The following is a 15,309-nucleotide window of genomic DNA, read 5'->3' as shown; positions in this document are numbered from 1 at the left end:
TTGTAATATGATGAAACGTCACCCATTTCCTTCTCTCCAGAGATGCTGCCTGACTTGCTGAGTTACTCCAGCATTTTGTGTCTATCTTCAGAGTTTGGACTTACTCTGATTGCTTTATCTGGAGCACCAAAGGCTGATGGGAAACCTGGTAGAGATATATGGCATTTCATAGAGTCATAGAGTGATACAGTGTGGAAGCAGGCTCTTCAGCCAAACTTGCCCACACCGGCCAACATGCCCCCATCTACACTAGTCCCACCTGCCCATGTTTGGCCAATATCCCGCTGAACCTGCCCTATCCATGTACCTGTTTAACTGTTTCTTAAACAATAGTCCCAGCCTCAACCACCTCCTCTGGCAGCTTGTTCCATACACCCACCACCCTTTGTGTACCTTAGATTCCTATTCAATCTTTTCCCCTTCACCTGAAACCTATGTCCTCTGGTCCTCGATTCACCTACTCCGGGCAAGAGACTCTGTGCATCTACCTGATCTATTCCTCTCATCATTGTGATAAGAAGCAAAGATCAGGTGGGAAGTCAGAATCTTTTCCACCCCGGGTGGAAATATTAAATACTAAAGGGCGTGGCTTTAAGGCGAGAGGGGGAAAGTATAAAGGAGATATTCAGGGCAAGTTTGTTTTACACAGAGGGTGCCTGGAATAGGCTGCCAGGAGTGGTGATGGAGGCAGAGACCATTGTGCCCTTAAAATGCTCCCTGATAGGTGCACCGATATGAATCCAACAACCGATCTAATCTACTCAGCCTTATCCACTACCTCGAGGATATAAAGTGTCGCATGGCCCAGAACTTCCTCCAACTAAACGAGAGTAAGTCTGAGGTCATCCTACTCGGCCCCTCCGACTCCATCAAAACTATAGCAGGCAGCCTTGGAAGCCTTACCCCATTACTCAAACCTCATGCCAAAAACCTTGGCGTGATATTTGACTCCACGTTGAAGTTTGACAAACAAGTCAATGCCGTGGTAAAAGCTAGCTTCTTCCAGCTTCGGACGATAGCTAAAATAAAACAATTCCTCCAATTTGACAACCTCGAAAATATCATCCACACATTTATCTCCTCCCGCCTCGATTGCTGTAACTCCCTCTACACTGGCATCAGCCAATCTTCCCTGTCCCACCTGCAACCGGTCCAAAACGGCGCAGCGAGACTCCTGACGGGCACCTGAAAAAGGGACCACATCACCCCGATTCTGGCCTATCTCCACTGGCTCCCTGTGCGGTTCCAAATAAATGTCAAGGTCCTTCTTTATGTCTACAAAGCCCTTAACAGGCTTGCCCCCACCTACATCAAAAGTCTGCTTACCCACCATACCACCTCCAGGTCCCTCAGATCTGCCGACTTGGGGTTACTGAATATCCCGCGGTCTAGGCATAAGCTCAGGGGCTCCTAGACTGTGGAACAGCATCCCTCTTCCCATCAGAACTGTCCCCTCCGTCGACTTTTTTAAGTCTAGACTTAAAACTCATCTTTACTCTCAAGTCTTTCTTGAGGTCCTCTGAGGGAGCGCTGTATGTATGTATTTATGTACGTATTGTTGATCTATGTACCACTGTATGTAGCACGTTAGTACATGCACCAATGTAAAGCACTTTGGCCAACGAGAGTTGTTTTTAAATGTGCTATTGACTTGAATGAAATATGAGGGATATAAATCGCGTGTAGGCAGAAAGAATTGTGTAATTGTTCGGTACAAGCATCATGAGCAGAAAGGCCAGTTCCCGTGTTGCCCTATCCCATGGTCTTAAATCTTGATTAAGATCTGAGATTAGATTCTTGGACTCTCGGAGGGAGAGATGGATCAGCCATGATTGAATGGCGGGGTAGACTTGATGGGCCGAACGGCCGAATTGTACTCCTATCTCTTATGATCTCTTAAATGACCTCTCGCCCTTAACCGGCAGCCTGCGGTTTTGGTCTGATGAAGGGTCTCGACCCCGAAACGTCACCCGTTCCTTCTCCCCGGAGATGCTGCCTGTCCCGCTGAGTTACTCCAGCATTTTGTGTCTGTCTTCGGTGTAAACCAGCATCTGCAGTTCCTTCGCAGCCTGCGATTTTAAACCTGTGTAGGAAGGAACTGCAGATATTGGAATAACTCAGCGGGACGGAAATGTTGGAATAACTCATTGGAAAGACAAAATGTTGGAATAACTCAGCGGGACAGGCAGCATCTCTGGAGAGAATGAGTTTGTGACGTTTTGGGTCGAGACCCTTCTTCAGGCTGTGTACTTAGTTTGATTATTAGCGGGAGGTAAATAGTTTTATTTTGATGATTGGTTCTGGTTTGAACTAACTAGCTGCCCCCCTTCCACAACTCCTAAAAGATGTCCCACGCCGAAATATCCCCGACGCTGAGCGATGGCAGTGATCTCAGCAATGTTTCCAAACGCTATTTAGAAGTAACGGCTCATTAAAACAAAGATGTAAATGTTTGTAAGCCAAGGGGCAGTAAACAAACTTCCCGTCGCTCATAGGAACCGGCAACTTTTATGTTCGAGAGAGAACATTCTTTAAACCTGCTTGACTGATAAGTCCACTTCATTGGTACACTTGTTAACAATCTAATAAGTATCCGATCATAATCTTACAGCCGATGGAAACATATTTAGAGCAAAATAATCAAATGCTGAAATGCTGGGGGGGGGGGGGGGGGGGGGGGGGGGGGGGGGGAAGAATAACGAATAACAGGTTTCACTGAAGGTAGACACAAAAAGCTGGAGTAACTCAGTTGGTCAGGCAGCATCTCTGGAGAGAAGGAATAGGTGATATTTTGGGCCGAGACTGTCTGAAGAAGGTCCTGTCTGACCCACTGAGTTACTCCAGCATTTTGTGTCTATATTCGGTGTAAACCAACATCCTTTCGACACACCAGGTTTCACTGGATAGATTCAAGAACAATCTCAATTATTCTTACCATTCAATCGTGTCACCAGCTGCAAGAATTCTTTATGATACCAGCCCGTGTAAACTGATGTCGAATACATTTTCGTCTGAATTCGCGTCTTGAAATATTACAGTCTGCCAATGTACAGGGTAGTTGGAATTCAGCAATGAAGCCTAGTCGTTGAAACATTATATTTGATTGTTGAAAAACATGGTGCGCATTACAAAAACAGCAAGATAAAGACCATAAACCTTATAGTCAACATGCGCTGTTTATTTGTGTTTGCATGTGTAGGTTAATTGTGTATGTAGGACACAAACATAAAGCATTGCGATGTTACACAGTCAGACTGATTTCTCCATAATATCGCTCAGGAACAGTTCTGCTCCTGGGACTTGTTTATAGGCAGAAATAAATAAAATTGACTGCAACATGCCAGTCCAGACATGCCATGCCTAGGGGATTCCTGTTGAAAATGGCAACTGTTAACTTCTTCCGCAGGCATCAATAAAGTGTTTGGCAATCAAATGAAAAGAAATCTCGGTTCGTACAGTTTTGAACAGTATTGGTATTCTTGCTGCCTGTCCCGTTGAGTTACTCCTTTGAGTCTATCTTCTGTTTAAACCAGCATCTGCAGTTTCTTCTTACACAGTATTGGTAGTATAGTGGGTTCGCTGGCTGCTACTGGCGGGCCACTTAGATGGACTACTTAGATGGCATCGTTCCTGTACATTGAATTGGAATTAATTTGCCATTTCGAAGCACTTTAGACCACAAACGGTGGCTGGGAGAAGTTCCTTAACTTCGTCAAAGGGGAAAATAAACACCAATTCAATCAGAAAATACCCCACTACTTACTTGGCTTAAACGGGGATGTAAACGTCCGTGTCTATATGGGTATGCTGGACAAAAGTTGCACTTTCAAACGTTCTGTCATCCCGGTGAATGGTAATACAATGGGATTTATTTATTGGTTTTTGATAAGTTCTTCAATAAAAGGAAAGCCATATATATACACTATGTTTTGTGTCGAGGGGGTAAACCAACTATGATTACAAGTCTGTTTCACGCAGGCAATGTTTTGTCGGCATGATCTATAAGCTTGTTGTTGCGAACATCTTTTGCCGGCATATTAAAACTGCCGACCATGACTTGTTAAAACGATCAAAAACTATTTCCACATCTCAGCAGAGCACACAACAGTTTTCACTTCGTGTGTGTTAAGTAAACGTGAAAAGAAACACAATGTGCCAGGTCATGTAATGTTGAAGGCAAGTCTGAAGAAGGGTCCCGGCCCTAAACGTCACCTATCTATCCATGTTCTCCAAAGGTGTTGCCTGACCCGCTGAGTTACTCCAGCACTTTGTGACTTGTTTTGAAAAGCAGCATCTGCAGTTCCTCGTTTCTAAGTAATTTTTCGACGTGGGGTCCCCGTCACCCCGACTACACAGACGCTACACGTGAGGAAAGACAAGAAACAAACCACTTTAAAAAATAAATAATAACTCATTAATTGTAATCTATAATTATTAGAATGTAAGTGTTAACATCAATCCAGGGTGCCTAAGCGCATCTAATGACTGCTAACCATTAATAAAACGACACGGCTGTTCACTTATGGTGGTGAATGATTATAGGGAAATTGAAATGGGCAGCAATTTGACTCAATATAAGTACTGGCAGTGAAAAAAAGTTTTGTCATTGGGAAAATGGCACGTTAGATTTTCATTGAGAGAATCGCATATTAGTGGTAACTTTTTGGCCCCCTCTCTCCCTCCTCCCCTCTCTCTTTCTCCCTCCCCCCCCCTCTCTCTCTCTCCCTCCTTCTCTCTCTCACTCTGAGCCGAACAGTGACATCAGCAGGCAGAGTTAATAAGGTAGGGTACAGGCAGACTCTGCTCCCAGGTACTCGATTCTCTTCACCAGGAAACAATGCAGAGGTCACCCATAGAAAATGCCAATGCCTTCTCCAAACTCTTCTTCAGGTAAGATCAAACATGACGAACCCCGAACCACCTTTCACTGGCGCACACGTTCTTAGTTTCCATGGCAAAAGAAACACGCAGAGGTGAAACTTTAACAGTAGTTACAAGAGGTTTTTTTTTTAATGAAACTGCCGATAGTTTGTGTTTCGCCGATTAACACATCAGCGCTGCCCAGTCACAGCAACCGGCCGCTTTCAACGAGTTTAGTATTTTACGCTTTTTAAAAAAATTGTGTAAATTGCGGATTGTCGCGATTCGGAGAGGAAAAGAAACTGGAAACTTCAGACAAACATTTGTCACAGTTCACTTGCAGGTAACAACTCCAACTAGGCAGCTACAACGACCTTTCCCGGTGTGCTGTTTGCAAATGAATCCGCAAGCGCTGCCGAGACTGGAGATTTCGCATCACTACCGAGACTTCTCGCTGCCCCCAGCACCTCGTTCTTTGCACTTAGATTTCTCCCCAAACTTGCGAACCTTGTATTAGACTTTTTACTTGACACTGACTGGACAGAGTGCAAAAACAAAAACATGAATCACGCGTTCATTTCGACATTCGTTGCTGTAAGGAAAAGGGAGTATAAAATGATCCATTGATTTAAAAAATAAGTAAAATCGCTTGATATGCAACTGTATTGTGAAATTTTTAAGCAAGATCTGTGTACTGGATGTGAGTTACAATTGGCACCTTGCGAAGTATGTGGTCGTGTGCAGAAATCATGTGCATCTATATTTTCGGGTGTAGACATTTATAGGGATGTAAAAATATGTGTATTAAGCGGCTGCGTTGGATATTTCTAGTGCCCAAGGTGAAGTGAAGTTCAATTCTGCAGCGGGTGTTATAGCTTCTGTTAGAACTCGTTTAATATCTAAAAGATATCTCATTGACTCAACTTATTGGCACGGTCATTTGTCAGTCTTTTGTGTGAGAAATGATAATAACCGCTCGGTGGCAACAGGAACAACTTTCAACCGCAAAGCTTAAACATGCACGTGTGATATCCTAGATTTCCGCCAATCAAATCGCAGAAACCCTACAGGTAATCACATCCTAGAAATGGAACCACTTAAATCTTATTGTCCATTGTCCACATTTACCCAACCAGTCCGATTCCCAAGTCACCAAACAATGGGATTCAATCACCTATTTTCATTTTGGTCGATTTACGACTGGGGAAGGGGGGAAGGTGACAGTTCACAAAGATAACAATGTCCCGTAAATTTATTTAAACATAAACTTATTATGACGACAATCAGACATAAGAAGATAAGGTAGACACAAAATGTAACTCAGGAGTAACTCAGCAGCATCTCTGGAGAGAAGGAATGGGTGATGTTTCGGGTGGAGACCCTTCTTCAGACACGAAACATTCCTTCTCTCCATAGATACTGCCTGTCCCGCTGAGTCACTCCAACATTTTGTGTCTTTCTTTGGTGTGAACCAGCATCTGTGGTTCCTTCCTGCACATAACAAGATAAGAAACGGGTGCAGGAATCAACCTCAGTTCCATTTTCCTTCACAACCCCCATGCCCATGGATTCTTTAATGTTCAAAATATATTTCATTCTTAACCATCCTAACATAATGAACCATTGGGCAGCACAGTGGCACAGCTGGCAGAGCTGCTGTTTCACTGTGCCAGAGGCCTGGGTTTGATGGTTGATGGAAGGTTGAAGGTGGAATAATAATAATAATAATACATTTTATTTATGGGTGCCTTTCAAGAGTCTCAAGGACACCTTACAAAAATTGAGCATGTAGAGGAAAAACATGTAAGGGGAATGAAATAAATAGTAGAGACATGACTAGTACACAAAGTAAAGACAGAATTCAATACAAAACACAGTATGAGGCAATTAATGCACAGATGAAAAGGGACGGGGACGTGGGGCTAAGGATAGGCAGAGGTGAAGAGATGGGTCTTGAGGCGGGACTGGAAGATGGTGAGGGACACGGAATTGCGGATCAGTTGGGGGAGGGAGTTCCAGAGCCTGGGAGCTGCCCTGGAGAAGGCTCTGTCCCCAAAACTGCGGAGGTTGGATTTGTGGATGGAGAGGAGACCGGCTGATGTGGATCTGAGGGACCGTGAGGGTTGGTAGGGGGAGAGGAGGTCAGTGAGATATGGGGGGGGGGGGGGGGGGGCAGATGGTGGAGGGCTTTGTAGGTGAGGACTAGGATTTTGTAGGTGATCCGGTGGGAGATGGGAAGCCAGTGAAGTTGTTTGAGGACTGGAGTGATGTGATGCCAGGATTTGGTGTGGGTGATGAGTCGGGCGGCTGCGTTCTGGACCAGTTGGAGTCGGTTGATGTAGGTGGAGCTGATGCCAAGGAGAAGTGAGTTGCAATAGTCCAGTCGGGAGGAGATGAAGGCATGGATGAGTCTTTCAGCAGCGGGTGGTTGGAAGGTGGGCCGAAAGGCCTGTTTCCATACTATATCTTTCAATCAATCAATTGATAGCCACTGGGGTAGAGAATTTCAAAGATTCACAACCCTTCATGAAAAGATATTCCTCCAGCTTTCATTCTTAAGAAGTCAAACAATGATTATGAATGTGTCCGTCCCCCACCAGAGGAAGCATCAGCACCCGTCCTATCTAGTTTTCACAGAATTTTAAATGTGCCTTCACGCCCACTCTTCATTCTTAATGATTCTTCACTTCATTGCTTTTTCATTCATATATTTTGCTTAAGGAGGCATTTTATGTGCCACCCAAAAATTGTTATATAAAATAAGGTACGGGTTGATTAAGAGTTACATGTTACTGTTAGCATGGATAGAAAATTGATTCCATAAAATAAACCAAAATGTGAATAAGCAGTAATTTTCCATTTGGCATGCAACCAACATCATCAGAAGGAAAAATGCCAGTTTGTTGATTAATACTTTGTCCTATATTGACTCCTTCCATCCCCATGTTTGTATTTTTCATATTTCCTTAGGACATAGAAGCAAGTCACTCATTCCATTAAGAGTACGCTGGTTCAGAGAGCAATCCCAACGTCCACTTAATTTTCTCTGCAACCCACTCTTCCCACATTCACATCATTTCTCCACAGATTCTACCACTGATCCACACACCAGAGAGATTTTACATTGGCCTATTGACCCTACCACAGGCAAACGTTTAAATGTGGGAGGAAACGGAAGCACCTGTGGTAAATGACACAGTTACAGGGAGAAGCTGGAGCCTCCACATAAACAGCTGAGTTCCAGAGGTCAGGATGGCTGGAGCTGTGAGTCAACAGGTCTACTGGCTGCATCACTGTGCCACTCTTAACAAGATCAATTGCAGTAACAGGCCATTGCTTAATTTTTACCACCTTGAAATCGCTCATCTTATTATGGCTACCGTAGTGTCATAGAGTCGTCCAGCACGGAACCAGGCCTTTCAACCCAACTCGGCCAAGCCAGCCAATATGCCCCATCTCAGCTCATCTCATTTGCCTGCATTTGGGCGATATCCTTATCAACCTTTCCTAACCATTTATCTGTCCAAGTGTCTTTTAAAGATTGTTATTGTACCCGCATCAACTACCTCCTCTGCCAGCTCTTTCCAGATAAAAACTGTGAAAAAGTTGACCCTCGGGCTCCTATTAAATCTTTCCCCTCACACCTTAAACCGATGTCCTCTGTCTTGATTTACCCTGTCTTGGGTAAAAGAGTGTGAATTTACCCTATCTATTCCCATCATGATTTTATACACCTCTACAAGATCACCCCTTAGCCTCCTGCACTCTAAGGAATAAAGTCCTGCTCAATCCCTCCCGATACTCTAGCTCAGGCCCTCAAGTCCCAGCAACAATTGAAATTGAATGCAGGAAACCATGGCAAATGAACATGGAAAACTCATTCAAGGATGTTTTAGTGATAAAGGCAGTACTAATTTCAGAAGAGTTTTTAAATGGGATCTCTCCTGAAAAAAAGTCCTCTCACCTCTTAATTTTAGTCATGACCTGGTCATCACATTGAAAGTAAAAGTTCAAGAAGGAATCCCATCACCACCTTTCATAACTAGTTTGGGTTATCAATAGCCATGAATAAAAGAATAGGTATTTTAAAGCAAAGGAAAAATATACATTAAATATTCTTACTTTGTATCCCACCACATTAGTTAAAAATATAAAACTCTCAGCACAGCAAGTTTCCATTCAAACACCCGGACACCTATTCTTGGTGCTAACATATAGAAACATCTAATATGGATAAAATCTTACTCTCGTGAGCATGTGCATCTTGTTTGTCAGCAGTTGTTTTCTTCTAAAGACCCTTTTAAAAATTATCTGCTTTGACTACATATGCTTTAATATATTTACAATTTACAGTAAAGTCAAAGTCAATTATAATTTTCGATGTTGATTATGTTGACAAATCTTGCATTGACAAATGCATTGTGAGGGTATGGTATGATTACATGGTTAAGTGATTTGTATTTATTGTGGCGCCTAGCCCACAAGTATGAGGTTGCAACATTGAGCTATCTTCAGGCACATTGATTTCATAAAGTTAATACATGTTTGACTATTACACAATGCTAATTATTATAACACATAGCATTGCGTGTATGTATCAACTTTGTGGAAATAATGCGCCTTTGAAGATGCCCCAATGTTGCAACCTCAACACATTTCCATTTAAACAACTGTACAGCTATTTTTAGTGTTAACATATAGAAACGTCTCATTAACACTTAATGCTTTCCATTAATACTTTTTTATTTTTATTTTTTATTTTATTTTATTAGAAGTAAGTACAATCATATGGCACCAAAGTGCCTAATATATATTTTCATAATACATTTTATGTACAGCTTCTTATTTTTTTTTGTTATAACAAAGAAGAATAAGAATAAGAAAAATAAATTAGATAGTAAAGGATAGAAAGACGTGAGATATATTGTGTGTGAAGAAAAAGAAAAAAGACGAATGAGTGAAGAAAGTTGAGGAAAAGAAAATAGGAAAAAGAGAATAAGACATAATGAAAAGAAGTAAGGAGATCAGTGTTTATAATCTTGACCATCCCTCGTCCAGTCCTGAAACAGTTAGCTTTTACAATTGTGTTGCACCATATGATTCCTAAAAGATGACAAATGGAGACCAACTCGTTATGAATTGGTCTGATTTATCCATTAGGAGGAATCGCATTTCCTCAAGATGTGCGATGTCCAACATGCTTGCAATCCACATTTTAACCATTGGTATTGATGTATTTTTCCAAAATTTAATTTTAATTTTTTTGCTATTATTAAACCATAATTAAAAAATAAATTTTGAGATGTGTTCAATTTATTCCCATCTTCCATTACTCCAAATATAATCATTTCAGTATTAGGTTCCATTCATATCTTAAATAATTTTGTAAATATTTCAAAAATATCACTCCAAAATCTATAAAGTTTTATGCAGGAAACAAAAGAGTGTATTATAGTTGCATTTTGGGATAAACATTTATCACAAATGGGGGATATATTTGGATAAAATTTGTTCAATCTTGTTTTTGAATAATATAATCTATGTAAAATTTTAAATTGAATTAGATTATGTCTTACATTAATCGAACATTTGTGAATATATATCAAGTACTTTTCCCATGTAACCTTCGTAATTTTTTATCATTAGTTCCCATTCCCACTCTTCTCTAAGTACCTCTGTCGATGGTAGGTCTATATTTAAAATACTATTATATAAATATGATATTAATTTTTGTGTCAGCTTTAATATTCATTGCTTCTTCCAATAATTCAGGAGTTATTTTTTGATATCCTTGTATGTATTTTTTCATGAAATCGCAAATCTGAAGATATTTAAAATATTGGTTGTTTTTCAATTTCAATTTAATTGTAGTTGTTGGAATGATAGTAGGTTTCCCATTTCGTACATATCCCCGATCCTTCTAATTCCGAGACTTTCCCATTGGTTATATGTCTTATCAATAAGAGACGGTTTAAATAAAGGGTTATTCGCTATTGGCATTAACAATTATAAATTTCTTAATTTTAAAGATAATTTTATTTGTTTCCAAATTCATATTGTACCATATATAATTGGATTCTTCTTATATATTGTGTTGTTCAGTTTTTTCGGGGAGAAGAGTTTCGTTCCTATATTACAAGGAAAACAATCCTCTTTCTCCATTTTTATCCATTCTGTCTGTTGGGTAGAACTATCCAGCCAATAAATTATATTCTTAACTAGACCAAGTGCAGACCCGTTGGGTCTGTTCCCCCAACGTGCGGTTGTGGGGGGGGAGGCGGCATGCAGCGTCACACACACTAACTATCCCCCCCCCGCACTCACGCTAATTACCCCCTTGATATTATATTAATATTATTAATTTGCTCCTTTTACCCCATAACCACCCTATCTACTGACGCATAGCCCCCAACTTGCAGTCACATCTAGAGAGGGGCGGGAGGCGGGTGGGGGTAGAGAGTGAGGGCAGAGAGAGAAGGGGCAGAGAGAGAAGGGGCAGACAGAGAGAGGGGCAAGAGGGATAGGGGGGTGGAGAGGAGGATAAGAGGGAGGGTGGGTGAGGGGGGAAAGGTGGGGGAGGAGAGAGAGAGGGTGAGAGTGAGGGGGAGAGAGAGGGGGTGCTGAGAGGGGGGTGAGGCGGGGAGGGTGGAGGGAAGAGGGTAGGGGGTGTGGAGGGGGTTTAGGGGAGGGAGGGAGGGTGGGGGAGGGGAGGAGGGGGGGAGGGGGAGAGAAGGGGGGAGAGATGGGGGGAAAGAGGGGGAGAGAGAGGGTGTGCTGAGAGGGGAGGGGGAGAGGTGGGGAGCAGGGAGGGGGAGGGAGGGTGGAGGGAAGGAAGGGGGTAGGGGTGTGTGGAGGGGAGGGGGTTTAGGGGAGGAATGGTGGGGGAGGGGATGGAGGGGAGGGGGGGGAGAAAAAGAAGGGGGGAGAGGAGGGGGGGGGGGAGAGGAGAGGGGGAGAGGAGAGGCGGGAGAGGAGAGGAGGGAGGAGAGGAGGAGAGGGGGGGGAGAGAAGAGGGGGGGAGAGGAGAGGGGGGGGAGGAGAGGGGGGGAGGAGAGGGGGGAGAGGAGAGGGGGGAAGAGGAAAGGGGGGAAGAGGAGAGGGGGAGAGGAGAGGAGAGGGGGGTGAGGAGAGAGGAAAGGGGGGGGGGAGAGGAAAGGGGGAGGGGAGAACCTAAAAAAAACATTTCAGAACCAAAAAAGACACATTCTGCAAGCATTGTAGAACCAAAAGAGACACTTTTTGCAAACATTTTAGAACCAATAAACACTTTTTGCAAACATTTTAGAGCCAATAGACACATTCTGCAAGCGTTTTAGAAACACTAAGGACACTTCAAAGGTTCAAAGGTTCAAAGGTTGATTTATTGTCACATACACCTAGATGTAGTGAAATTCCTTTTGCCAATGCAGCACATAAAAAAGAATACAAACATAACAATAATAAATAGCTTTAACATAAAAACATCCCCCCACAATGGTTCCCATTATGGGGGAAGGCACAAAGTCCAGTCCCATCCCCAATGTTCACCCATAGTCGGGCCTATTGAGGCCTCCACAGTTGCCTCTACGGAGGCCCGATGTTCCAGGCCGTCCTCGCCGGGTGATGATGTTCCGACGTTGGGAGAGTCCTCTCAGCGGCATGGGAACCCTGGAACGGCCGCCTCCCTACTCGAGACCGTGGCTTCCGGAGCCGACAAGGCCGCGCCGAATGGAGCTCAACTGGCGATCTCGTCGCGAGATCCCAGGCTCCCGATGTAAAGTTCAGCGCCGCCGCCCGCACTCCGCGATGTTTTTAACGCCGGTCCCAGCTCACCGGAGTTCCAGCGCGGCGACTCAGGCAAGGCAACGCCCGCCCCGCAATGGCGCTCCAGCGCTGCACCGCCGTCCTCACACCCGCAGCTCCGCCGCCGCCGCCGGTGCCGCCGCCACCGCCGCCGATGCCGGTGCCGCCGCCGATGCCGGTGCCGCCGCCGCCGATTCCGAGGCTCCGGGCGGTCCCCTCGCTCCTCGGACCCGCAGCTCCGCAGCCGCCGCCGCCGATGCTCCGGGCGGTCCCCTCAGGAAATACCGCTCCAGGCCCGCTGGTAGGCCGCGAGGACGGGTCGAAAGTGCAGCCCGGAGAAAAGCTGCATCTCCGACCAGGTAGGGACCCTGAAAATTAGTTTCCCCCTTTCCCCCCCCCTCCCCACACATAAAAAAGCTAGAACTCCTTAAAAACAAAACACTAAACTAACTAAAAATAAGAAAAAAGAAATGAAAAACAGACAGCTGCAGGCTAGGCAGCCATACCCCCTACAGGTCGGCGCTGAGTAGACATGTGTTCAGTGTTAGTCACAGCTCAGAGAAACGTGACCCTCTGCCTTCCTCCAGCTTGCAGACACTGATTGAGGCACACCACTTCCTGGTTTTATAGTCCCTCCCCCCTGCCGCCAGCAGGGGCAGCAGAGAGAATGGGGAATTTTGAAAAATCATTAATATCTCTGTCATTTTTCATCGACGGGAAAAATTCTCGGCACACATACGGCGGAGGGGGGGGGGGGGGGGGGTCGGAGCAAGGTGGCCAAAAATGACGGCCATAGGTGGCGGCGTTCTCTCGGAAATCGCAGCACAGATGGCCAAAACCGGTCAAGAACAGACTTTTAGTAATATATAGATATGCACTACCCAATAATAATACATAACATTCGGGAGTGAGTCCCCCGACATCTTTTGGTTTACATAAGTGTTTTTTTGTAATTCTATGTGATCTATAGTCCCAAATAAATTAGTAATATTAGTCTAATTTAAAAAAAAAGTATTTTGGTATATATACCGGTATAGACTGAAATAGGTATAGTAATTGTGGTAGGAGGATCATTTTTATTGCATTTATTCTACCTAATAATGATAAAGGAAGTATTTTCCAAAATGTAATCAGCGTATTAAGTTTATTTAATAAAGGTATAAAATTAGCGTTGAATAATGCTTTATATTTTCTAGTAATCTGAATACCCAAGTATTTAAATTTTTCTGTTGCGATTTTAAAGAGGAACTTCAGTAAGTGTGTAGGTTCTTGAGATTTTAACGTCATGATTTCACTTTTATTCCAGTTTATTCTATATCCAGAAAAAGACCCGAAATCCTCTATTAAATTTAATAAATTTGGTATGCTGGTTTGTGACTTTGTAATATATAAAAGTATATCGTCTGCATATAATGAAATGTTATTCTTTAAGTCCCTAGTATTATAGCCCTGAATATTCGGATGAATTCTTATGTTTTCAGCCAGAGGTTCTATCATAAGGGCAAATAGCAGGGGTGATAACGCACATCCCTGCCTATTACCCCTTGATAATTGAAATTTTTGAGATAACGTGTTGTTAGTTAAAATTCTTGCCATTGGTTTATCATACAATAATTTTACCCATGTAATAAAATTCTCTCCCATATTAAATTTTTGCAGTACTTTATATAAGTACTGCCACTCTACCTGATCAAATGCTTTCTCTGTGTCCAAAGAAATAATTGATATATCTTCTTCCTCTACTTTATGTGAGTACATTATATTAAACAGGCGTCTCAAATTATTAAATGAGTATCTTTTGGGTATAAACCCCGTATGATCAGGGTTTATCAATTTACTAATATATTTGCTTAATCTTCTTGCTAAAGTCTTTGCTAAGATTTTCTGGTCTGTATTTAAAAGTGATATAGCTCTATATGAGCCCGGATCTTCTAAATCTTTATCTTTCCATTAATACTAAACAACATTAATACTTTCCATTGCTTGTGTTGGTATGTTTGAGATTAATGGCAATGTTTCTGAGATTTACATAATTATTTACAAAATGTGTATATTTCATAGACAACACTTAACATTGCTTACTTCAGACAATACCCAACTTCTCACTTATAATTATAATTGCCAAAATGAACTTAGAAAACTATTGCAAACAGTTTTGCAATGAACCAGTGATACCACTTTCAGAAGAGACAGTCTTACTTTCCAGAAACAAGTTCCTATTGTTCAGTCGACTTCTTCTTTTCTATTCATTTGATATTACAAAGGATATTTAAATGGATGGTTAGAAGTGTTTCCTACATTTGAATTGAATTGGATTGAAATTAAACCAAGAATCTGTTTCTGTGTTGCAAATTATTCAGTCTACAACTATCAGAATAACGTGACAAGTCACAGTGAAATTCTTTGCTTGCATACCCAAGGTATGTAAATAGTCGCCAGCTAAATGGCGCTGACAATGTTACAAAGTATCCCGCGTCTGGTCCTCCTTTGTGTAAATATGACACAAAAACATTGGTCTTAACTAACTATTGAGTTTGCCGACTTACATTGTTCTGATGGTTGTAGACTGAATAATTTGCAACAGAGAAACAGATTATTGGTTTAATTTCAATTTAATATTGACAGAATTAATTTTGGCAGATTAATGGCAGATTAATTTTGAATTTG

At 42.6% G+C, this 15,309-nt stretch overlaps 1 protein-coding gene across 1 annotated transcript in view; it reads left to right on the top strand.

The window, feature by feature from the left end:
* Nucleotides 1-4,821: 4,821 nt before the first annotated feature.
* The window catches only part of cftr (CF transmembrane conductance regulator), a 148,078-nt gene continuing 137,590 nt past the window's right edge, over nucleotides 4,822-15,309 (top strand). The window contains exon 1 of the mRNA XM_033038309.1: nucleotides 4,822-4,890. Within this exon, the coding sequence (XP_032894200.1) occupies nucleotides 4,838-4,890 (53 nt within the window). The 5' untranslated portion in view covers nucleotides 4,822-4,837. The remainder of the gene's footprint in view (nucleotides 4,891-15,309) is intronic.

This window comes from Amblyraja radiata, chromosome 19 (genome assembly GCF_010909765.2).
Source record: "Amblyraja radiata isolate CabotCenter1 chromosome 19, sAmbRad1.1.pri, whole genome shotgun sequence".
Lineage (NCBI taxonomy): Eukaryota > Metazoa > Chordata > Chondrichthyes > Rajiformes > Rajidae > Amblyraja > Amblyraja radiata.
Note: the sequence above shows the minus strand (reverse complement) of the source record. Positions and strands in the feature narration are given on the sequence as shown.